This window comes from Tachysurus vachellii, chromosome 20, assembly GCF_030014155.1.
Source record: "Tachysurus vachellii isolate PV-2020 chromosome 20, HZAU_Pvac_v1, whole genome shotgun sequence".
NCBI lineage: Eukaryota > Metazoa > Chordata > Actinopteri > Siluriformes > Bagridae > Tachysurus > Tachysurus vachellii.
The window spans coordinates 18,384,333-18,408,893 of NC_083479.1; the positions used below are offsets into that span (position 1 = coordinate 18,384,333).

The 24,561-nt window shown below is 37.7% G+C and overlaps 1 protein-coding gene across 3 annotated transcripts; it reads right to left on the reverse strand.

The window, feature by feature from the left end:
• Nucleotides 1–5,172: 5,172 nt before the first annotated feature.
• On the reverse strand, nt 5,173–24,369 carry slc20a1b (solute carrier family 20 member 1b). 3 transcript variants are annotated; one of them, XM_060895565.1, is made up of 12 exons: nt 24,292–24,369; nt 24,085–24,168; nt 20,207–20,969; nt 19,961–20,101; nt 18,484–18,569; nt 18,135–18,231; nt 12,416–12,535; nt 11,046–11,264; nt 10,253–10,790; nt 9,824–10,009; nt 9,298–9,382; nt 5,173–7,974 (listed from the first exon to the last, which is right to left on the reverse strand). In XM_060895565.1, the coding sequence occupies exons 3-12, from the start codon at nt 20,553–20,555 to the stop codon at nt 7,819–7,821; spliced, it is 1,977 nt and encodes a 658-aa protein (XP_060751548.1). In that variant the 5' UTR covers nt 20,556–20,969; nt 24,085–24,168; nt 24,292–24,369; the 3' UTR covers nt 5,173–7,818. The 3 variants fall into 3 exon arrangements, with proteins under 3 accessions (XP_060751548.1, XP_060751550.1, XP_060751549.1); XM_060895567.1 differs by having other exon boundaries at nt 24,061–24,168; XM_060895566.1 differs by lacking the exon at nt 24,292–24,369 and having other exon boundaries at nt 24,085–24,271.
• Nucleotides 24,370–24,561: the final 192 nt, after the last annotated feature.

Below are 24,561 nucleotides of genomic sequence, written 5' to 3' on the forward strand. Positions count from 1 at the left end.
TGCGTCCGACGCCATCGTCTCCAGTTTATGATACACTTCCATTTTAGGAGGCAATAATAAGACCTAAATTATGGTTTAGGTATCGATGGCAATTATATCCTCCACTATGGGGTAAAACTTTTCCTGATATGTTTTTAGGCAGTTAAGAGTTCTTTGTTTCCAAAATGGTTCTTTCCAAGTTTTATTACTTATCTACATCAGCCTCAATGATGAGGAAGAAAACCTCAGACATTTTTCTGTTCTGGCTGAATGGCTGCATTTGAGTAATAAAACACATCAAAAATTCCCCAAACCATTCCTTTAAATTAAAAATTGAGTTGTATAAATATATTTGTAGTAGATTTATTTCCATTGAACTGTTTTGACGTATTCTCTAGCTAGCTGTGGGATTGTTATAGCTCAGTGTTTAAGGTGTTGGATTACTGATCAGAAGGTCTAATGTTTGAATCCCAGGTCCACCAAGCTGCCACTGTTGGGCCCCTGAACAAGGCCCTTAACCCTCAATTGCTCAGTTGTATAAATTGAAATAAAAATGTAAGTCGCTCTGGATAAGGGTGTCTGCTAAATGCCATAAATGAAAAGTAAGGTCATGTAGTTGGGGTTCCTTCACCGGAAGTGGTCCATGAATGATGTCATGGTGCAGGTTATCAAATCAAAGGTTTTTTTTTACCTGTTTCTTTTTTTGTAGTGTTTTCTGCATCCCTTGAAGTTGCTTCAAAGGAGGGTGTGTCTGATGAGAGCGGTAATAGGGTTTCCTAAATAAATAAATAAATACCATACTCTTTTTTATTGCTATAGATTTAAATCTAATGATGAGCTGATGAACACTATTTATTTATCTTATTAACCTTATTATTTTTAATCAGTACATATTAGGAACCTTCAGAAATCAGGTATGTCCCAGTCGTGAATGTCTTTTTCTTGCACACTACACATGTTCATGAGACAATAATGAATCTATATAAACTAACACACCACACGTCTCATTTTTCTACTATTTGTGTGTTCTGTCACTTCAATCAGGCGACAAATTGAATTGAGTTTCACGACTCACTGAGAAACTAAAACTGTTGCCTGTTTTCTTCCAGATGAGACTGAGGCTAAAGCAGAATCTAAAGGTGATTAATTAGAATTCTTTGATTTTATTATGTTCTTCTTTTGTCACTGATAAACAGGATCTGAAAAAAGATCTCCCCAAAGTATGGAAGCTTTTGAGATGCTCTGTATAATGCTGTTATGATGATATTCACTTATTTAAATATTTCATTATTGGCTTGTAGACAACATAATGGTGTTTGACTGCTTTGGAGGTGAGTAACACTCTTTACCTCTTTAACTGATTATAATAATGTAAATCAGGGTATAATTATAGTTTTATTACATTTGATTCACTAAATATATAAGACAATAGATGATGTTATACACAATAAGAAATAGCATTTATTTATTTGTTTGTTTATTTGAACAGGGACTTCAAGAGAACAAGCTGAGCAGAGGTTTATCCCCACCACCTCTTCATCAAGTGAAGGTTAGACAGTGTGGAGTAAAAACTCACTCACAGCCACCAGATGGCGCTGAAACCTCTGTTTACTGGGTAGTGAATTTATTTGGGATGTAGTGGTGGTTAATGGTTCATATAAAATTATACATTTCATGTAATTCTTTTTTTATTTTTTGCCTTTACCTTTAAATTGTATCATTTGTTATGGTATCGTCTATGATATGTTGAACCCCACTGTACTCTGAGAAGGGTTCAAGCTGAGCAAGGTTAAGAGATTGGGTGACTTTTTTGGGTAAATTTCTATAATGACCTGTGCTTAATTTAATTTTGTACAGAAATGACACGAGACACAGAGACAATGAGTACAAAAGAGGAGAAGACTGAAGGTAAGACATCATAATAGTCATACCATATATTGTATTTACAAATATTATCATCATAGACCCTCTGAAATATCATTGTTTCTCTCCTGTTCGCTTCCAAATAAAAGATGGTGCTTTTTTTTTTTTTTTTTTTAAATTTTAATTTTATTAACAATAGAATATTTGTGGAGGAAATTACATCTTATTTAATTAATGTATGTCTCATTCACTAAAAACCCTTAATTTGCCATTATTAGATGCCATTATTAGATTTGGTCAGGATTTCCTAAATGGCTTTTTATGGGTTGTCAGTAAGTTTAATTATAGTGAAAAAGCAGAAAAATATTCAACAATCACTGATTGTTCTCTATAAGAAAAAAGACAGTCTGGTTCTCCATAATGGTTTCCATTATGGTCCAGTATTCAGTAACGTACACTGTGACATTTTCATGTTTTTAGATGTACTGTAAATCTAACTGACTGAAAGAACATGAGGCTGAAATTTCTGGAAAATATTTTTGGACAAACTGAACTTTATCCTTAGAGAAAAATGCAAACATCAGACACCAAACATTCCATTGCTCACCTTTTTACTTCTTAAATACGGAGAGAATTTGTAGTTCAGGTGAATTTGTAGATTAACGTGGACTATATCGTTAATATCAGTCAGAATGTCTATGTCATGGGGAAAGTGTGTTAGTCGTGTGTACTGTGAATGTAACCACGGCATCTGATTAGCAGAGGAAGGAGCGGAAGCGAGAGTAGAAGTGCAAACACAGAGTCTGGGTAAGCAAACTGTTTCATTTTGGGATGAAGGGTTTATGTTTGTATGTTTGTATTAATGTGTGCAAGTGATGTGAGAGATGTGTTACATACTAAAATCCTTGTTTAATTTCCTCAGACATGGCAGAAGAAGACCGTGACGATGCAGAAGGTGAGGGGATGATGTTGAAGTAGAAAGAGAAATTTAAGATAAACCTGATTAAACATAGGGATTAGTATTGTAATTGATTCCTAGATGCACGTTTTATTCATGTATATTTATATATATTTCACAAAACAACTTTATTCTCCTGTAATTATCTTCTAATTTGCTTTCTTTTTAACTGTTAACTGTTTCTGTTTTCAGAACGCTTTGACACCGACGTGCTTAAACGTGCAGGTACGTACAGGACAATAAAAATAATAACAGGCTTGAGATGGAAAGTTAAATGGCTTTTTCATATTACAGAAAGATAAAGATAATATGAAATTTCACAAAACGTATTAGTGAATTACTCTGGACTTAAAACAGCTGACGCTGCTCTGTTCACTAGTCCTGGTTCAGCTTCAGTCTTCTGGGCCCTAAATGTCTGTTAGGATTTGATTTTTTAATGCATGATGTCAAGGAATAAAATACTGGGGATGTGCTGTTATAGAAATAATAATAATAATAATAGTGACCGTGTGATGTGAAATCCCCAATGTGAGGGACAAGAGAGTTACTGTTGCCACACCGAAGCTGATTAATTTCCTAAAACAGAACGGTCTGAAGTGTGTTATTATGATTTGGCAACAGTTGAACTCAATTTGAGCCATTTATGGTGAAATTTAATGGTTTGAAATGTCAAAACTATTACAGCTGCCAAAAAACATGACGTTTATAAGACCGAAAAAAAAAAGCTTGTCAAGTTACATAAAAACAATATTTATGCTTCACATATTTTAAATGTTTTCTTTTAAATTAAATTTAACATTATTTATATGGCACTTTTAACAATTGTTGCAAAGCAGTTTGAATGGATGGATGGATAATGAGTAAGCCAGAGATGACGAACACTCGGCTTCTTTACATTTAGTTTGATGGGAAGATTTTATTTTCTTGGTTAGTTGAAACTATAGCGATATACCACAACTTAAATAAAGGAAATGTATAATTGGGACAAAAAAAATAAAATCAAAATACTTAAAGGTCCTCTTATTTTAAACATCTGCACGTATAAAAAACAAAGTGTTACACCATGTGGGAGATTTTTATTTTGAGCACCCAGACAGTGCTTGTTTTCGGGCTCAGTGGTTTGGGTCGAGACTGCCGGAGAAAATGTTTGTTGGTTTTTATAGGCCGCAGTGTCACAATGCAGTACTCCAGCGAATGTGGGCCAGAAATCGAGGCCAGAGCTCTCTCTCTCTCTCTGCCACAGCAACACCACACTACATGCCTTGATTTATATCTCCTGCATCGTCCTGCTTTATTTTGAGACCGAAGCATTGCTGATGCATTGTTACAGTCAGTGAGGAGGAACAGTGTGAGCCAGGGCCTGATTCGAGGAATCAATCATATCTGACTGCTACATTTAGTTAGCCGTAGACTCACAGTAAGAATCAAGTCTGAAGTCTGTATTCATCAGAAAATTTCTTCACAACAGGTGAAGGAAACACAGCAGTGCAATAAGAGGAGCAGGTTCACACCTCCTGTACCTGCTGAAGAAACACAAGGAACTTCTAATACTCAATAAAGAATAAGAACATAATTACAACCTCACTGTCTGCTCTCTGGTGTTTTTAATGCTGTTTAGTTGTTTAGACAAGAGCATAATTACTGGAACTTAATATATATATTATTTTTTTAAAAGTTAATTACAAAATATGCTCTATTTATTTTTAAAATGTCTCTATTGCATAATTGTGCCGGAACTTTATCCCAGTGTCCAATACATCCAATCCATATAGCGTACTATGAACTGAAGTATTAACAGTATATATTTATATACATTACTAAAAGATATATTTTACTAAAGAAATCTAAAACTTATCATTAATATACTTATGTACTTTCACTAATCCATATTTGCTGTAAAAAAAAAAAAAGTTTAATTCCGAACTCTTTTCCATCAAGTCACAGCTTCATGCTAGAATAAAATATATTAAATGTAGAATTAGTTAAACATTTGAACAGCATTTGAAGTGTCAGCCCTAACAGCCATGCATTAAAATAAATCATTAAAATCATGATTTCTGAAGCCTACATTAAGTCTAGGTTTTAATAATTAAAAAATGTGAACAAATGTTTTCTATAAATTAGATTCATTCAGAGTATGAAGTGACGGGACCAGGTGACTAAAAGCCATTAAATTTAGATTTTATGCTGTTGTGTATATAAATGTCAGAGAAACACCCGCTAATATAAAATCTGGATTTTACATTAACTACATGCTCAATGTGCCTGTTAAAATCATTGATACAATAAAATAATTACGAACTAATGTTTATGAAGGGGTCCACATAAAATAAACAAGCAAAACAAAAAGGTTAATAAGGCAATGAGGCAAATTTCCCCCCAAAAAAGTTTTATTTTCTCCCTCAAAAATCTTCCCAATCACTCCCAAAGACAAATGATTATATGTTTACAATGTACACACCAGTTTTCTTTGGTACCTAAAAAAAATAAAATAAAATAAAATAAAATACAGAACAATAGTAAGGCAACTACAGCAAATCTAAAGATACACAGCAGCGAAATCGCCACTCATTCACTAACTCAGGTTTTACAGCAGTTACTGCACGGCCATAATCAGTCCAACATGGGGCGCTAATTAAAAATTAAATAATTTAAAAAAAAAAAAAATTTGCTTCAGCAGAATTCCTACACACTCCTGCTTTAGAGGAGAGAAACACCAAAATGCCAGAGACCAATTCACAGCACGCTAATCCGGGTGTGTGGTGTGACTATTCCTTTAAAAAGCAGCGTTTCATGTCTAACCCATGGCCTGGGTATATACATAATAAACACTAATTTACATGCTAGCATAGAACATCAAGCTTGTCTGGTTTCTAAGGGTTTAAGAGGCAAGCGAAAGCTTAGCAAGATTAGCATGTGATGCTAAAAAGAAGCACTGCACTGCCTTATTCGATCAAGTTTTACAGGAGAATGTTAAGCTTGTGTTTGCAGCATGAAGAAAGTTTTATGTTGTATTTTTCCATGAGTGTTTACACACTGGTCCTGAAGCTACCGTCGCCAATTGTTAACCAAATTCATGCTAAAAGTAAACGTCCCTTTTCCTTCTTTGCGTTTCCGTAGTTATGACTAGTGGTGGCGATGACATTAACCTAAACATTTCAGAGCCTGCGTTTTTTTTTTTTTTTTATTCCCCCCTCTGCTCTCAGCAGCCAATCAGAACAAGCCTGAGGATGTAAATAAATATAATAAAAAAAACAATCTACAAAACTGAAAAGGCAGAGTTAATCTTAGCTTTTAAACACCACTATAAAAAAATAAAAAGGGCAACACTTCAGTCAATGACCAAAAGCTATTGTGGTGTTTAGTGGTCCCGTATCCACTGAGCGATATTAGCGTATTTAAAATCTACAGTTTTCTTAAGGAATTTCCTGCAACGATAAAGGAGTAGAGGGAGATTAGTTAGTTAAGTACATGTAGTTAAGCGTGTCTCCCTTTGTACGTCAGGGTCATTGTGAAAGGCTGCTTCGTATCAGACAGGTTGTGCGAGAACCCTCTGGTAACAGTTACACTTCATCAGCATTCAATAAGAGCGCTGCACGGCAACACAACACAAAGCATGTAACCACCATATGGAGACTGGAAACGTTTAGAGGACGTTCCGCTGATCAGAGTGTCACCAGATGCAGAGGGCATATAAAATGACGCAGCTCTGTTTCTAAAACGGAGCTTATATTTAAATCAATTTTAAAGCTACATGGGCTTAAGATTCTAATTTACAATCGACATTCGGCGGATCAAGATTCTGATCATGACCTGTTAATTTATACTCTTTTTGTTTGGCTCAGATTTCCATTTCAAGATAATCTGAAATGATCCAGCATCTTTTTTATTACCTAAAAAATAAGTTGATACAATGACTACTTAAAGTTGGGACGATATGTCAAAACCAAACCCATTACGATACTTAAAGTACCGATCTTGTAAGAATTACGGCAAAACAGCCTCAAACAATCAATTCCAAAACAAACAATTCCAACATCCAATCAGTTCATCTTTGCCGTGAGTAACTAACGACGGCGCCGAGCTGCGTTTCGACAGTACAGACGACAGAATTTAGTGCAAGTCAGATATAAGGTCATATTTCCAGCACTGTATTGTATTTCTAATGAAAAAAGGGATCAGTGCATTTCTAGATCCAATATCAAAGAATCAATTCATAAAGCAGAAACACAGCAATAATGGAAGAAAGAAAAAAAAAAGAAAAAAAGAGAATACAAAACAGCTGATGCATTTTAGTTACACTCACAGATATGGAATCACTGTATGATAAATATTAGCAATGGAAGAGTCAAGACCTGCAGGAGTGCTTCCCAAATGCTCAGCAGATTATAAGGAATGGAAGAAAAAAAATAATAAATTAAAAAAAAAAAAAAACCTCTAAACAGACTGGTGACCTCGTTTATGTCTAAATACTGCTCTAGGCAGAGTGTTGTCTCAGTGAATCGTATGATTTAAGTGTAGACAGATGTGACAGAAGTAGTAGAAAGCTAATACTGCACTGTAATTGTTCTCCCCACCCCACCCCCCAACTTAAAAAACAAAACAAAAAAAAAGTTGAAGTTATATGTACATAATTACATTAAAAAATTATTCTGATCAATTATTTACAAAAAAGGTGAGTATGTATGTATGTATGTATAAATGGCAACAATTCATCCATTTGGAAAATGAAAAAGGAAAAAAAAAAATAAGAAAATATTTTTTCCTGCTTCTTTAGCAAGTGAAACCTGGTGCGTGTGTGCACACAGAACACCGATGAATTGTCAACACGTGATGCAAGCTAAGAAACACAAACCCTAATTAAAAGAAAGAAAAAACATCTTGATAACTTAATCCCCAGTGCTGATAGACAGTGGAGCTTTAAGGGTAGTGAGGCAGTAAGAGACGGCAGAACAGCCAAATCTCTTGCGTTCTTAGCTGCGAACGGTAGAAGCTACATTATAGCAGGCTGCAAGGATTTAGAAAATGACATATTTGAAGAGCGCCATGATGGCAGCGCTGATGAGACAAGAGATGGGCACGGTCACAAACCAGGCCAGGAAGATGTTGCGGAAAAGACGCCAATCCACAGCTTTCCGGGAACGCAGCCAACCCACAGCCACCACAGAACCAACCTAAGGAAGAGGGAGAGAGAGAAAATGGTTGAGAATTTCCACTCACATCTTATAAATCCATCCCCTCATTATCTTATAAATCAGTCCCTGTGACGCATTTTTAGGTCAAATGAAATCATCCAAACATTTCTAATGTTATAGCTAATATCGAATTTTTCAAAGCTGAGAGACTATTTATATACGGAGACTTGATTGTGTTTCTTGTTGGGCTTCTTGTTCTTTGTTAAATCTACAGTTTTAGTGACGCGTCATACGGCTAAGTACGGTGACCTATAATCAGAATTCATTCTCTGCATTTAACTCATCCAAAGTGCACACACACAGCAGTGAACACACACCCGGAGCAGTGGGCAGCCATTTATGCTGCGGCCCCCGCAGTTGGGGGGTTCGGTGCCTTGCTCAAGGGCACCTCAGTCGTGGTATCGCCAGCCCGAGACTAACCATTAGGTCACGACTTGCCACATTTCAGCCGTGTAGTGCTTGAGTTAAATAAAATACATTTTTAAGCTCAGAAATAAAAAGATGCCTCCACCACCAACATGACTCATGCTTCCTTCTTTTCAGTAATTCATATGCCTGAAATCCCTTTAGATGTTTCAAACAAGAGGGAAGCTATTGAAGAAAAACAACTTCAGACATCTGACCTTGCTATGACCTCGGCCTTTTACGATCAATTTCAAAATCTACTTAGTTCCTCTCCTGGTTGTAATTTAATAAACAATTCCTTACAAATCTTACACTCAATGAATGGTTTAGTTTGAGACTTCACTTTAACAATCTAGATCAATAGCAACCGATATGCAAGGTATCCGTAAACAAAACAAAAAAAAAAAAGTCTATTAAACTTCCATTTAAACAAAGCACTCATCACATGCTATAATATATTAAGAACAGAGGTTAAAAAAGGACAGGTGCAGCCTTATCTCACCCTTATGACAAATGGACTCAATGCATGCTGCTCCATGTTTACTTTATACCTTGTGACTAACTCGTGCTTTTATTATACTCTGTAACAAGCTATTTGAATAAACCTGAATTAAAGCAAATATCAAATCATAAAAAGCAGCTTAATCTGCTTTGGGGTGTGTGCAAATATTTTTAAAAAAATAGAAAGGATGTTGTATTAGTTATGAGAAAAGGGAAGGAAATGTACACAGCAAAAAACGGTGTTACGCATACACACACACACTCCTAGTTTCACCCTGTAGTTATCCTCCTACACTGCAGTCTGGACTTCTCCACCCTATTCAAATGGACCTGTGCCATTGGCCTGCTTTGCATCAGCTCATGTTTGAATAGTGTGAGTGCGTGTGACTCACTCACCTTGCAGTGGGTAGTGGAGACAGGCAGACCGATGTTTGAGGCGATGACCACAGTGACAGCTGAAGCCAGCTCGATGCTGAACCCACTGATAATGACAATAAAACTGAGTTCAGAACATGAACATTGCTGGAAAAAGTTGCTACATGTGGAGACATTCACCACATTGTCATGGTGGAGGATACAGTGGGGGGGGGATGGATCACTACTGAAAAGATGCTTTAGAAAAATAAGTCATTCAGACTTAAATAATGAAGTAAATAATACCAAAAAAAGATTTAAAACAAACATTAACAAAAAACAAATAAAAAAAAAAAAAGGTGTGCGGGGACAAAAACAATAGCACATTTAAAAAAAAAAAAAGAAAGAAAAAAGTGACCAAGGCAAAAAAAATAAGGGATAAAAGAATTTAAAAAAAATTCACAAAGAAAAAAGGAGCAAGAAAGAAAACAGCTAAACTAAGAACAACATTTAAAGAGCAGTGTATAAATCATCAACAATACACAGAAATGAGTGCACACACACACACCTAGAGGGAGTGATAGGAGTGAGATCTTTGCCCATGGTCTGGATGACTCTGCGGCCCCAAACCCACAACCCAATGCAGATGCCCACTCCTCCATACAGCAGCAGCCAGAGAGGGGTAGGAGCAGTGGACTCCACTGAGCCACTTTCATAAACCAACCACAGCGCCACCAATGGACCAATAGCGTTACTGCAGGAGTGGGGAGAGAGAGAGACAACAAATCATCAGATTTAAATACATGATCCTGAAGGATTTCAAAAAAGTATGTTTACTGTCCTGAGGACACGATGCGACTGGTACACAATAAAAACTTTGTTTACAGCCAAAAATATGAGACAGTAAAACAAGTCACTCAATACTAAATCATGCTGCTATAGAACTTTTAATCAGATTACCAGCTGTCTGTTTTACATTTAGCTCAAAAGCTCATACCTGACGTCATTTCCACCGTGAGCGAAGGAGCCAAAACAAGCAGTAAGAATCTGCAGGAACTGGAACAAAATGGAAACTTCTGGTTTATCTGCCTCAGTCCTGTCCTCCTCCAGTGTGCTGCTGTTTCCTCCTTCTTCAGCCATCTCAGGGGTCACTTCTCCTTCTCCGATGCCATCTTCAGGGGCTCCGTTCTCAGCAACAGCATTGCAGTAGCTTGTGTAGCTGTCCATGCGGACCCTCTTGCGCTCTTGCACCTTGTCCTTATCTCCATCCTCGCAGGCACGGAAATCCGAATCCCGGGGCTTGAACTCACTGTGGAGGCCGATGATGGCCAAAGTATAGGAGGTGTAGCTGTTGTTGCGGCGGATGGGCCGGTCTCCGCCCTCACCCATGCAGTCGCCCACTTTGGCGAGGTGCAGCTTGTGCAGCAGGTCCTTGTAGAGACCCGAGTCTTTGTGGACAGTGTGGTACTGACTGTAGCCATTACTGGGGGCGTGGGTGGGGCCGTTGTTAAACTGAACGTGGGCTGATTTGGAAGCTGGTCAAAATGAGAGAAATTGAGATTTTAAAAAAGGTAAGTCTTTATAAATGTATGCTGACAAAAATTAAAGCAAGATATTCTATTAATTTATTATATTAAAAATGCAACTGTGATAGCTGAGTGACAAATTATTTGTTTTCCTTCATGTACTTTGATTACAGCCCTCTAAATTATGGTGGCAGACATGGGGCTGTTAAACAAGGCGTTTTTTATTCCCTGTATGTCCAACACGTCCTCTGTGTCAAAACTCACCAGTCCCGTTGCCGATTTCACCCTCTTTTGGTTCAGCTTCGTCCGAGTCCCCGATGTCGAAGGTTACTCTACGTTCTTCACAAGGAGCTGCTGTTTGAGGAGTGCTGGAGGTCAGGGTAGAAGTGTTCTCAGGAACTGGTTTGAGGATAGGACAATGCGCCTCTATATCCCTTTTCTCCATTAAGGGGCTCTCTGAGGGGCTAGAAGACTTGAATTCACCTACACATAAGAAAAATAAATAAGAGTGAAAGATTAGGACGCATTCCTAACCCCAAAACACGTCACTGTGTGATCCTGCACTTGAGAACTGTACTCATTGCAGACAGGTTTCATTATCGTGGGTGTGTTGCAAACGCAATCATGCACAGATGCCAAAAGAAACAGTGCCAAACATGAGATGCGTACTAGATTTATTTCCATGAAATCTAACCTTAATGTTAACCCAAACACCCTCCATTATGTAGAAGGAAACTGGGCAACGGGCCATACTTCTCCAATGTGTGTCAATTCCTTAGTATGAAGCATTTCAACAGTTTTGTGTCATGTTTCATTAAATTAAATTAGTTTTACTGTCTAACAAGGAGTATTATAGTAAAGTGATTTTAAAAATACCCCTTGATCCTCTAATCCTGTTCTGGAATCTGTTCTCGAGTCTGTTTGCTTGTTGTCTTGTTCAACCAATTATCAAGGCCGGTCAAACAGGCTGACATGTACTCTAGTCCAACATCCAAGTGGCACGTGATCATGACACAGAAAACGTGCAATCAAATGGCTTACACTGTGCTTTAGCCTACAGACATGTCAACGTAGAGCAAGAGTCTTAACAGGGTTAGTGTCCGTCACAAGAATGGCTATTCTAATCCTCTAGGCCAATTCCAATTAATGGATAACTCTGAAAATCACTGACCCAGTCTTCCTTCCTAAAGCAAAGGCGCTAAGGTATTCTGAGCTAATGTGACTGAAAGGGATCTGTCTGCAGTCTGTTACTCATATTATTGCATGCTAAATAATTCAAATCAATTGAGGTATTTACAAGTCATTATTGGGATCACTTTAATCATATACCATAGATGTAGTATTCACAACAACATGGCAATATTTGGCACAAGTAGAACAAAAAATGTCTGAGAAAAAGGCTCACGCAATTTATATAATTAAGGAAGAAAATGAGAATGTTTAAAAGTAGCCCACAGTGCTTCTAAATGCTGCCTGACCCTTAATTACCTTGTAGTTAAAAAATTGCCTGACATTTGTTTGGGTACTGTGTGGGCTGAAATAATGAAGGCCTTGTATTCTAATTAAAAGCAAACTACAACAAAACACCCAGACGTATAAAACAAACTGCAGAGAAAAATAGAAGCGTCACTCACGTTCGATCTTCCTCTTGAGGTAGGGGCAAACAATAAACCAGACGAGGAGTCCAGTGAAGATGCCGAATCCGATAGAGATGAGAAGGACTCCCCACCAGGGAAGTTGATCAAATCCCAGCACTGCAGATCCATCAAGAGACAGAAGGGACAGAGAAGGGGGCAAAGGGGAAATGGAGAGAAAGAGACAAAAATGGTTTTGAGACAAAAAGGCACTGTGCGCTACCAAAACTGAATTCTGAAAGGTATAATTCAAGGACGGGACTGAATTACATAAAATGTTAGTAGTGTTAGGACTGGGACAAGCATAAAAAAAGGGTCAGGTAGGGTAACTAAAGGACAGGGACTTGGGAATCATGACACCTATGCGGTTGTTTAAATAATATTTAAAAAAAAAAAAAAAAAAAAGGACAATTAAAACTAGGTAGCAAGTTCAAATTACTGTAAAAGCCACCAGTGTCATCTGCAACCAGGTGACAAATGTAGCAGTTGGGTATGAAGTGCAAGATGGCAAAATGAGAACAGCAGCAAAATGCTGCCGTGGCACAACATCACACAATGTATTGATAGAAAGGCTTCTGCAGGGTTACAGATCACTGTTCAGGATCATCGCCCACAAATCTACACACCATGCTTAGGGAAGAAAGCTGAATTAAAAAAGGCAAAGGCATAGGTATGGGAGACTTCAAATGGATCCAACGGTGAAGCATTCATGTAAATTTAAGTATTTTTTTGGGGAAATTTCTCTCCACTTTTTTGTGCCAAGACTGCAGAACATAAATGTGACCAGCATACTGAGAAGACAAATGCTGGCACAGGAGGATTCAATTCAACTCTGCAATGTGTGGACCAAAAACACAAGTCAGCATAGATGTGGCTCCCAAAAAAAAAAAAGAATGAAAGAGGACAGGGAGGGGAGGGATGGAGGTAAACGTGGGTGGAAATGTTCTAGATGAGACCGGTTGTAGCGAGCCTGGTGGCGCTCCACCTCCGGCTCTGACTCACGTGCTCCTGCAGCACGCTTTTGCGACGTGCTCCACTTACACTACGCAAAGAGAAAAAGGACTGACTGTTTTTTTTTTTTTTTAGGGTAAAGGTAGAATGGCTCTCTTTCACAGCCAGGCGTGCCTCATGGAAAAGATTTAACAAGTGTCTGAAAACAGTGGGAGGAGATCAGGATGGCATCATCTGACCAAAACCAAATATAATAAGCTAAAGATTTGAGTCTATGGGAATAGAAAATTTGTTGTTTTTTGGTCAGTTAAAGATTGTTAGGAAAAGAAAGCAAAATGAGGGAAATAAATTATTATATATATATATATATATATATATATATATATATATTTATATATATATATATATTATATATATATATATATATATATATATATATATATATATATATATATATATATATATATATATATATATATGAATGTAGATAAGTAGCATGCCCAGTGTCTACTGTGGTTTCAGTTTAAAAAAATAAGTAAATAAAAAGAAAGGTATGTACTGTTCATCACACGAGAAAGAGCCATTACAAAAACAAGAGACGACACTGTAGCACAATCACGCTGCGGGATAAACAAAGAGAAAATGTGTGCAGCTCAACTTAAATACCGCTTTCACAATCTATAAACCCAGCTAAACCGTGGCTTCAGTAAACAATAATAAGAGTTGTTTTCAGAGTCGACGGAGCGCCATTCTTTATTGCCACGACTGTCTGATGACTATTTATGATCCAGCTGGAAAAAAAAGGAGTGGTCATTTTAGCTTTGTGGGAAAGTATAATCTCATAACGTGTTTGTTGTGTGTTCACTACAGGAGTCGTATTTACTACTAAAAGTCATGTGTGAACATGTGGAGAAAAAGAAAAGAAAAGAAAAGAAAAGAAAAAAAAAAAAAAAAAAAAAAAAAGATAAGCAAGTTATATCTAGAAGTCTATTAAATGGAGGTATTTCTCCACGAGCTTATCAACAGGAAATTGTAAATCTGATCACAATCGTGGCTGTATATTAAATCAGGAGTTATATTCCAGCAGAAGCAAAGATTTCAAACTCAGTCATGGTTTTCTGTCCAATTTACATTTATGACTTGTTTATAAACCATTATTACTGGCAGGGTAAAGACATGAAACCCAACAAGACTGATTTTTTTTTTTTTTTTTTTTTTTTAAATAAACAAGCCTGACAGCACAGGGATTTGGAATGAAGTAATCGATTATATAATGTAATTAAAACTGGTAAGACATCATTTCTTCAACAACTGGGCTAGATTTTTTTAATCAAATAAATGAATTAAAAGAAATGCTACGCTACTCATCAAACACCAAAATTGGGCGTTAGTTCTTTTTTGACATAAGAACCTGTGTGTTTTACTCATAATACACAGCAAGACACAATGGCTTATTAAATGTGTTAATAAAAATGGTAAAGCTGATTTACATGAACAATGCAGAAATAATGGGCAAAAAATAAAAGACCTACGTCATGGCTAGACATATGTAATGGCCAAATGTGTGTAACAGTTACGAATTGAAAAGACATTAAAGACCACACAGAGGAAAATAATCAGTCTATTATCTTCCAAGAGCAAAGTTATTTTACTTTTCGATTCTTTAAATATATTGCACTTTAAAGCATTTTATAAGCAGTATATTGTCATTCACAATGTTACACACACTAAATATCGCCTGTTTGATACTTTATCTAGAATGGTCTTATAATTGTCTTGCCAAGTCATTTATAACACGGTCACCAGATCAGATCTAAAGTGACACTAAACTAACCATTATAAAAGAACAGGAGGTCAGTCACCCAGTTTCCGTTTACTTTACAGCCCCAGTTCACGCCGCTGATCCTAGCTATTGGGAAGATGGAAGCGTTTTTGTTTTTCTTCTTCTTCTTTCGGCTTTTCCCTTCAGGGGTCGCCACAGCGAATCATCTCTCTCCACCTAACCCTATCTTCTGCATCCTCAACACTTGCACCCACTAGCTTCAAATCCTCATTAATTACATCCATATACCTCCTCTTTGTCCTTCCTCTTTGCCTCCTGGCAGCTCCATGTCCAACATTCTCCTACCAATATACTCACTCTCCCTCCTCTGAACATGTCCAAACCATCTTAATCTTGCCTCCCTAACTTTGTCCCCCAAACGTCCAACATGGGCTGTCCCTCTGATGTACTCGTTCCTAATCCTGTCCAATCTTGTCACTCCCAAAGAAAACCTCAACATCTTCAGTTCGGCTACCTCTAGCTCCGACTCCTGTCTCTTCTTCAGTGACACTGTCTCTAAACCATACAGCATGGCCGGTCTCACCACTGTCCTGTACACCTTCCCCTTGATTCTTGCTGATATTTTCCTATCACACAGAACTCCTGCCACCTTTCTCCACCCACTCCAACCTGCCTGCACTCGCTTCTTTACTTCTTTCCCACTCTCTCCATTACTCTGGACTGTTGACCCCAAGTACTTAAACTCCTGTACCTTCTTCACCCTGTAACCTTACTGTTCCACGAAGCGTTTTTGTTTTTAAAATCATAAAAAGCTAGTGCCGCTAATGGTAAAGGTGAAATCTAAGAAGATTCGCCTTGCTGTTATGCAAAAATTAACATGCAAACAGTTTCTGCCTGGCTGCGAGTGAGCCATGCTACCATATTCATGTGAAGCACAAATAACAAGCTGAAGAGCAAAGTGAGCCATCCAGGCTTCATTCATGCTACTCTAAACTATCAGTTACAATTTAGCATAACAAAAGAAAGGACGATGTGCCAGGGGAGAACTTTCCAGACAGAACTACTGCTATTGAAACTGGGCATTCTGATAAAGAGGAGAGGGTTATATCGGTTAGGATTCCCATTAATTTACCAACAGCAGCAATGCCAATCCCAGCAGGGGCTTTATGAGTTTTTAAAAAGAAGCAAGAGCTGGGCGGGATGTGTTGAGAAATGAGACTTCATACCACAGAGAGGAAGCACTTTCTCTTTACTGGACTGCATTTTTATAGGTTTTAACTAGACAACCACTTCAAACTAACCAACAGAACTGAAATGATGACTCACAGCATGCGGCAGCGTTCATAATAAGCTGCTGCGCCCCTAATGTTTTTTGTGCAACCATGTTATTTGCATTAAGCTCCCAGAACATTCCTCACTCCCAAGCCTGCAGGGCTTCAGCACAACATATTCGAGAGGTGGAAATGATTGTAGTGCTTTTTAAGTCTTGGCAGGTAAAGGAGAGATTTGTAACCCTTCAGAAAATTTAAGTGTACATCTCATGTGATCAGGGTATTAAAATTCAATGAAAAGCCTAGAGAAGTCACAGCAGCTGTTTAACACCTAAAGGAATCAGGTGCGTCCCCCCCCACCATCTATTTGCTGCTTTGATATTTCTGCTTCATGGAATTTGATCATTTAAAAAAAAAAAGGACTAAACCATGAGTGCAGGGAAGCAGATGTCCTTTAGTACAGTTGGGCCAGAAAGCTGAAAATGTTCCAGCCCTCCCAGTGCGAGAGAATTGATGAAAACGTTCGAGAAAAATATGGCTGAAGCCAAGTAATCTGTGCCTTGAGGACATTTTATCATGAAGAAAGATCTACTGATCCTGAAGCTAATTCAGTAGCAGATAAGACGAAGTCAGCAGAGTGCAGCCAAAGCTCAGGGGCTAATCCTCGCATTAATCTGGTTCCATTACTGGAGACTACACAGTCCAACACCAGAGCAGGAGATTTTGACCAAAAGTGCACGTGTGTGTGTCAGTGAAGTAGAATGACTTCGATTAAAACTGGTCTCATAACCCTGTCTAGTTAAAATTTAATGAGATTCAGGTTTGAATATCAAAGATCACAAAGCTAGAGGACATCTAAACTCTATTTAGAACACGAATTACAAAAGGTAATCATTTAAGTGGATCAAATATTAGCAGGTCATAAGGTCAGAGATACAAGACACTGACCATGTGGAAATATACTTTTCTTCATAAATTCAAGTATGAATCATACTTCTTTTTCTAGATGTTAAGCTAAATGTTAAAATAAATAAATAATTGGTTTAAACAAATCTTTTGCTCAACCATTATTAATCATCTTTCATGAAGTACTCTCTAATCCAAAACAATCAGCCTGCACAATAAATTAAAGAGTGTGTAGATAGGTCTAATGTTTTATGTGCACATGATGCACGTTCCCGTGCCTAATAGGAGTGCATACACACTCCTCTCTGTGTATTTTGTCATACTCTGGCCTGTAGCCTTCATACAAGGAAAGAAGGAAAGAAGGAAAGAAAGAAGGAAAGAAAGAAAGAAAAAAAAAAGGGGGGGGGGGGGTAAAAGTGTGCTCATTTAATAAAACCCCAGAATTGTGTGTGTAAAAAACGTATGGACAGCAAAAAATAGGTAAAAAGAAGAAAAAAGAAAAGTAAAAAAGAAAAGAAAAAGGAAGCTACAATGATGAAGATTCAGTTTGATGGATGACGTGTACTCCTTTGATTTTTTTTCTCTTCTTTCCTCTGTTCAAAGGACAAAGGCTGACCGAGGTAAATAATTAAAAAAAAAAAGATCCAGGGGGGCAGGGGAAACACCAAATTCATGTTCATAGAGCTTCCGTCGATTAGTAATTTTAACGCACTACACAAATAGTGTTGCGTGTTGAGTCTGTTAGGCCTTGTTTTAAAGAAACGGCTTAATCATAAGGAAAGAGGGAAGTGACAGGAGGATAACTCACTCGGTGCGCCTGTAAACATGATGGAGAACAGATTGATTCCCATAGTGACAGCATAGAAGACAGGCAATGCCCTGAGTCCATTGGGAACTGGATCCTTCTACAAACACAAAAACAATGATAGAAAAAATACTTAATGGTAATACAAAGCACAGATATTACATACACAATCACAGGCTGGCTTCAACTGCAACCACGACCGTATAATCTATAATAAATAAATAAATAGATGTCGGTTTCCATACTGTCTTTCTAATCTAGAATATCCTCATTGTACCAGCTTGGCCATTATGCTTATACAACCTTTGCCGTGACTCAAGAGAGCGAGCAGGGAGAGGTTTCTCGTGCTTACCTTTTGCAAGATAAACATGCGGACAAAGTAGAAGAGAACAGCCGATGTGAAGCCAGAGAGGAGCGGAGAGAGGAACCAAGACGCAACTGAAGGAGGAGGGAGGAAAAAAACAGGGTATGAATATAGGGCAGAACACAGTCAATCAAGTGCAATTCTGACACATCAACAGGGTTGGGTATCAAAGAAATTTTCCGGTTCTGATTCTGGTTCCAGTTCTGCCTTATGATTCCCGGTTCTGATTCCATAATAAAAGAAAATGTGAAAAATATTGCGCAATACTTAAACAATTCCATTTGTGTTTATTAATCACTTTTTAAATATTTTAAAACAGAGCATTTCAATTCATACCAATTTAAATTTAAATAAATCCAACATCAAATTTAACATCCAGAATTACAACTTAGCAAAACAGTTAGCAATTTTTCTGAAGAAAAATTAACATGTCTGCTTTCTCTGGGAAAAGACAAGACCTTTCCTGGCTTATTGTATCTCCAGCTGTGAAGAAAACCCTCTCAGAGGGGGGGAGATTTGCTTCATTGTTGTAGCTTTGGAAATGAATTAGACCTTTAGACCTTTTTTTAAGACATGTTTAACACAAAGCGTACCTCAGCACAGCAGCACGAGTGACTGATTTCTGTGGTAAGCTGCGTTAATTTGGGTGCGTGACTGTAAACAGTGTAAACAATTAATACTCATGAGGTAAGACATGGCTATTTAAAGTGACCGCTCCCAGCGCTTTGCCCGTCATCACATCGGACCCACGTTTGGAACCGAAACTTAAAAATTCGGCGCGGTTCCGGTTCCTGTTAAACAGAACCGGTTCTCGAATCCCAACCCTACACATCAAACCAAAAAACTCACTTTGAATGAAAGTATAAGGGCATAAATAACGAATATTTATCAGCCTGCACAATCCTAAAACTGTTTTAAAAAAAAAAAAAAAAAAAAAAAAAAAAAAAAAAAGAGGCAAGGCAAGAATCTGTGGTTACCAGATCAGATAGAGCATCTTCATCAATGTTAGTAACTAAGACTTTTGTTTAAGTTATAAAAAACATAAGGAAAAAAAAGTTATTGATGAAAAATGGTGTCTCCATTACATTCTGAAACCTGCACTGTTCAAGTGTAACCGTTACAGGCGTGAGGCTGTTAAATATAATCCTTAAAGATTTTAATGCTACCAAAATCCAGCAACTACTCCTTAGACTTCCACAGTAAGCAAATTCCCATTGATTTGGATTTACAGTAAAATGTGACTACAAAAACAATCCCATTAGTAAAGAATTTGATCTGCAACCTAAATATGTACTTTTCAAGAGATTTGGTCATTATTCATTTATTACTAACAGGACATAAATTTTTGAACAGTGTGAATAATTCTAAATAAATAAATAAATAAATAAATATAAAACTTCAGATGTGACTCAAAAATACACAAAAAAATTTATAAAACCAGAAACTGTAATTTAGACAGACTCACCAATTCGCAGAAGCTCAAGCCATCTGACTCCCTGTAAGCCTTTTGCCACCAGGGAGTAGCCGATAGTTGCTCCTACGATGCAATGCGTACCAGAAATGGGCAATTTGAGAAACGAAGCCATCAACTGCCAAACAGCAGAGCCTGGAGATTTAAAGAAAAATACCATACCATTAAAAGGAATCATTAACAAGTATAAGGAGATTTTTTGCTCAGAAGATATCAACTTCAATAAAGCAGGCCACTTACCAACCATAGCGCTGACCGAGCCGGCCATGAGAACGTGCTCATTGCCGGCGTACATGTTCACGTCAATGATCCCTTTGCGTATCGTCTCGCTGACTTTGGCTCCCAGAAGCACCGACCCCAGGGTCTCGAACACGGTAGCAAGGATGCATGCGACTTTCAGGGTGACCACACCAGAGCCCACGGCGGTGCCAAATGAGTTGGCGACGTCGTTAGCACCCACGGAAAAGGCCAGAATGAAGGCGATTATGAATCCGACAATCAGGAGCCACAGGTATCCGGTCAATGGGCCCGTGGTGGCTAGCACCACAGTGCTCATCAGCGTTACTGCAGCTAAAGTTGTTGAAACCATTTTGTGCAATAGCTTTTTTTATTCTTCTCTTTCAAGTTTTAAATAGCGTCACAATCTTAAAGGGTTAAAAAACCTTAATAGCCCTTAATTTAAGCAGCACACTAGAATTGTTTAAATAACTGAGGTACTATTGTTTCTAAAGATTTGTTTTCTTTCTGAAATTCCCCAAACCTACCTACCTTCACCCTCTGCTAAAACAGCAATTTAGAGCAAATCCAGACACTAGTGAGAGAATCTGCACTGCTGTAAGTTGTAAACTGGTGTGTAATGCTGAGGGAGAGGGTGGAGTAAGGGGGCTATTGCTATCCTCTGAATATACTAGCGCTACTACAATGCGTTTTAGTTTGGCCAATTAGGCAGACGGAGCGGACATCCATTGTGCAACAGACAGGATGGATGAATGGAAGCTCATTCCTGAAAAGGAAAAAAAACAGAAGGGGAAAAAAAAATTACTACAGTGTGACTGAGGCATCAGTGTCATATGTGCTTGAAAAACATGTGATAGCAATCATATGTAGGCATTTATAATCATTTAAGGAACTTAACCGCCTTCCTCTGCTCATAATCAAGACGAAGAGGTTTTGAAAAACGCTTCACATCATGGAATACATTTTTACAATTCTTTCGTTTTAACATACCAGTATTCTACTTCCTTATCTCAAAGAAAAACAAGCTCTACATAATAATTCCATGGAAGCAAACATTCACTTTTAACATTCCTGAGCTATGTTCGAGTGTAAAGAGTTACTGTAATATCGTATACAATACTTCCTAAATGCTGTTTGGGAGTAGGCTGCTAAGATACACAGCGTCTGGGTTTTCACCCCATGGTTGTGTTCTGCAGATAAACTGTGCCCATTTAACAAGGTGGCTATCTTCTGAAGTAAAACATTTCAGACAATTTTCCTGCTTACTACACAAGGGAGGAAAAGCAAAGCAAAAACAAAAATAAAAAAAAAAAAAAAAAAAAAAAAAAACACCCAGATATCAAGCCCAAAAATATTTGCTTTTCTTTATTTACAGTTGATTAGAAGATCAACAAAACAGCAGCATCACCAAACCAGAACAAGGATGCGCAAAAAAAAAAAAAAAAAAAAAAAAAAAAAAACCTTATGGCATGATCAGATACGGCATCTTTTTAGCGAGCACAAACAATGCACCACCCTAGAAACATAACATGTTTACTCTTTATTAATACACTTAACCAGAAAACATTATATTGTAGTTAGAAACCACAATTCATCCTTGCCGGTTGTTATCTAACAAATTTATGATTCATTACAGCTTACACTGTAATAAAAGTTTAATCAAAATTTATATGTACAGACAGGCTTGCTAGCCATCGCCTAACTATTTTAGTATATGCTGAATTTCTCTCCCCCACCCAATGGTACAACTGATGATAGAGGTCAACCATTCAAAGCCTCACCCCAACATAACTGGTCAAAAAAGAAGCAAATGGCAGCTCAGATTTCAAACTGCATGTCCAAGAGTGCTGCAACAAATTTCAATCTCTAGAAATAACTTGTACTAAACAAGTGAATAGAGAAAAATGCAAAGGCCAATAGAAAAAAAACTTTTACACAAGGTAGCTAGGACACAAAGAGTTAACTGTGATAACCATTTAACACCCACTCAAGCTTACTTACGACAACTCAACAATAAACATTTCATTCCTGTCTCGTCCAGTCCAACTGCTGGATATTTTAAAAACAGTTTTTTTAAGTCTGAATCCAGCCATAACGGACACCGTGTAGACTAAGCAAGGACTTAGAGACACATGGCAAACATGCATCATAACCACAGCAGACCCTAAGTAAAGTCTCTGGTTTGGTCTGGAACACGCAGGTAGCATCCATGTGGGAGACTGGGTGTCGCCATATTCATAAGGAGAAAAGAATTTTCCACAACACCTGGAGTTCTCACCGTGTTGCCTTCATGTTTAGAATAAAATTATAAACGTTTATCCTTTAGTTTTCCAGTTTCGGCTGGTGCAAGTTTAACTTTTTCAAGGCTAACAAATAAGGGGTTGAGTTTCAAATGGCCAGAAATCTGTCTACAGAACATATTTATAGATGATACTGAGCTGTTTTAACCCCCTGTCCTTCATCTGTTAGTTGAAACTAAACCCATTTTAAATCACAAACCTACAAGGGTTTTTTTTAGAGGGGGGGGGGAGCCCTACATCCTAAAATACAATCTTACACTTGCAAATTTGCATTCCTAGAGATGACATCATTTAGGGTAAAGACTAAAAACACGTATCACTACATTACAGTTAAACAGGGTGGAGGTGGTCACATTACTATTAGTTATATCTCAAGGATAAACGCCGCAGCTCAATATTGGCAAACAGCCATGTCCTCTTGTTCACTTCCCCTTAATGCAAGCTAGTCGGCTAATGCAGCTGACGTCACCAACCCCACCCCCCTGTTTTAATTCACATTTAAGTCAACTGATAACATTTCAGATATTTTGCCACTTACATTAACGAGGAAACCAAGGAAAAGAACGCATATCAGCGTGTTGGCGCTCGATAATCCAGATTAGCCGTTAACTCGGAAGCTAACTGCGGGTAATTTACGGAGCACGAGACCGGCTCAACGCTAATCCCATTCTTTAATCACGGCCAGTTTGTTTTGTAAACTTCTCATATTTCCGTTTTCCCCCTGCACTATAAAGTAACTTGTGATCTTATTACACTAGTATGAACATAGTTTGCCAATATGAACTTCGTGTTCAGCGCGTTATCTTAAAACGCACAATGACTTAATGATGGGAATTCCAGCCCCTTCTATTGAATCAGATCAATCGATTCACTTTACCAGAAAATTCTTTACATACTTCAATCCAAGATTTCATCGGCACGTTCTCCAGCAGTCTTTACAGTTACTAAATTTTCGTAGGTTTTTGTGCAAGAAATATAACCGAATACATTTCTATCGTTTTTGTTTACAATAAAAAAATTTAAAAAAATAAAAAGACGTGGATGTACCGAGGAGAGTCGACTCAAAGTGCCGAATCGCTCGTGACTACACGTTAGAACAATGAATTGCTAGTTCAGACCTCAACGTTAATACGTCGCTTTTTGGTAGGCATTACAAACGCTGTTGTTTAGTGAGAAATCGCACTGGTTAATAAAAACGTCATATTTTAGTAGTTAAAAATAAAATAAAAAATTCGATCTTGTTATTTCATAAGACACGACCGGCAAGATTCACTTTCTACACGTGACATTGACAACCGCTAAAAAATAAACAATATCCAAATCAAAAACAGACAGTCGGACCTTAAAATACACCGTCGCACCAAAAAAAAAAATATATATAACCAGATTAACATCGCGTAAATGAACCAAGACACGTTTCCTATATAAATCAGGCGCGTTTAGCTAGTTAGCGGTTAGCTTTAACTCGCGCCAAGAACAACCCATATAACATTCATTCATTGTCACAGATTAAACCCGAATACCATTTAAACACAAGTAGACAAAAGAATACCGTACGATGTTAAAGAAAACAGAAGTTACCACGGTAAAAGACTGATGAACGCGAGCTTCTCGTCTCTTCTTCCCCCTCAGACAGCGCGCCCGATTAACGTTCAGGTGCGCGCGCTGTAGATTTCAAAATTAAAGACGTTAAATTTAAAAATTACACCAAATGAATTTGGCTTCAGTCGTATAAACAAAAGTGAAGTTTTAATATATAAAATAACACTATGTCGCTTAATTACTTACAAACTGCTGAAAAGCTATAAAAAATATCCGATTTAGATGGACGAGCGCTCAGCTGTGTTCTTATACGGTCTCTCTTCCACGCGCTTTACGAAGACGGAAGCCTTTCCTTTGAGTGATGTGACGCAGACGCCTGGAAACCACACCCACTTTCCTTATATGGAATAAAAAAAACTCTGCACCGCACTGGACTAAACTGGTTCCAGGCTAGCTATGTGTCTGTTAATGTTTCCAATTACTTTAAGTAATTGTTTTTAATTGTACGTTTTAAAT

Excerpts from the sequence above, each read along its gene's own strand:
- slc20a1b (XM_060895565.1), bottom strand. The coding sequence starts at position 20,555 with ATGGTTTCAACAACTTTAGCTGCAGTAACGCTGATGAGCACTGTGGTG. Across the intron at positions 11,265-12,415 it reads CCTCAAGAGGAAGATCGAAC|GTGAATTCAAGTCTTCTAGC; the intron begins GTGAGTGACGCT and ends TCTTATGTGTAG. Across the intron at positions 10,010-10,252 it reads CACGGTGGAAATGACGTCAG|TAACGCTATTGGTCCATTGG; the intron begins GTATGAGCTTTT and ends CCACTCCTGCAG.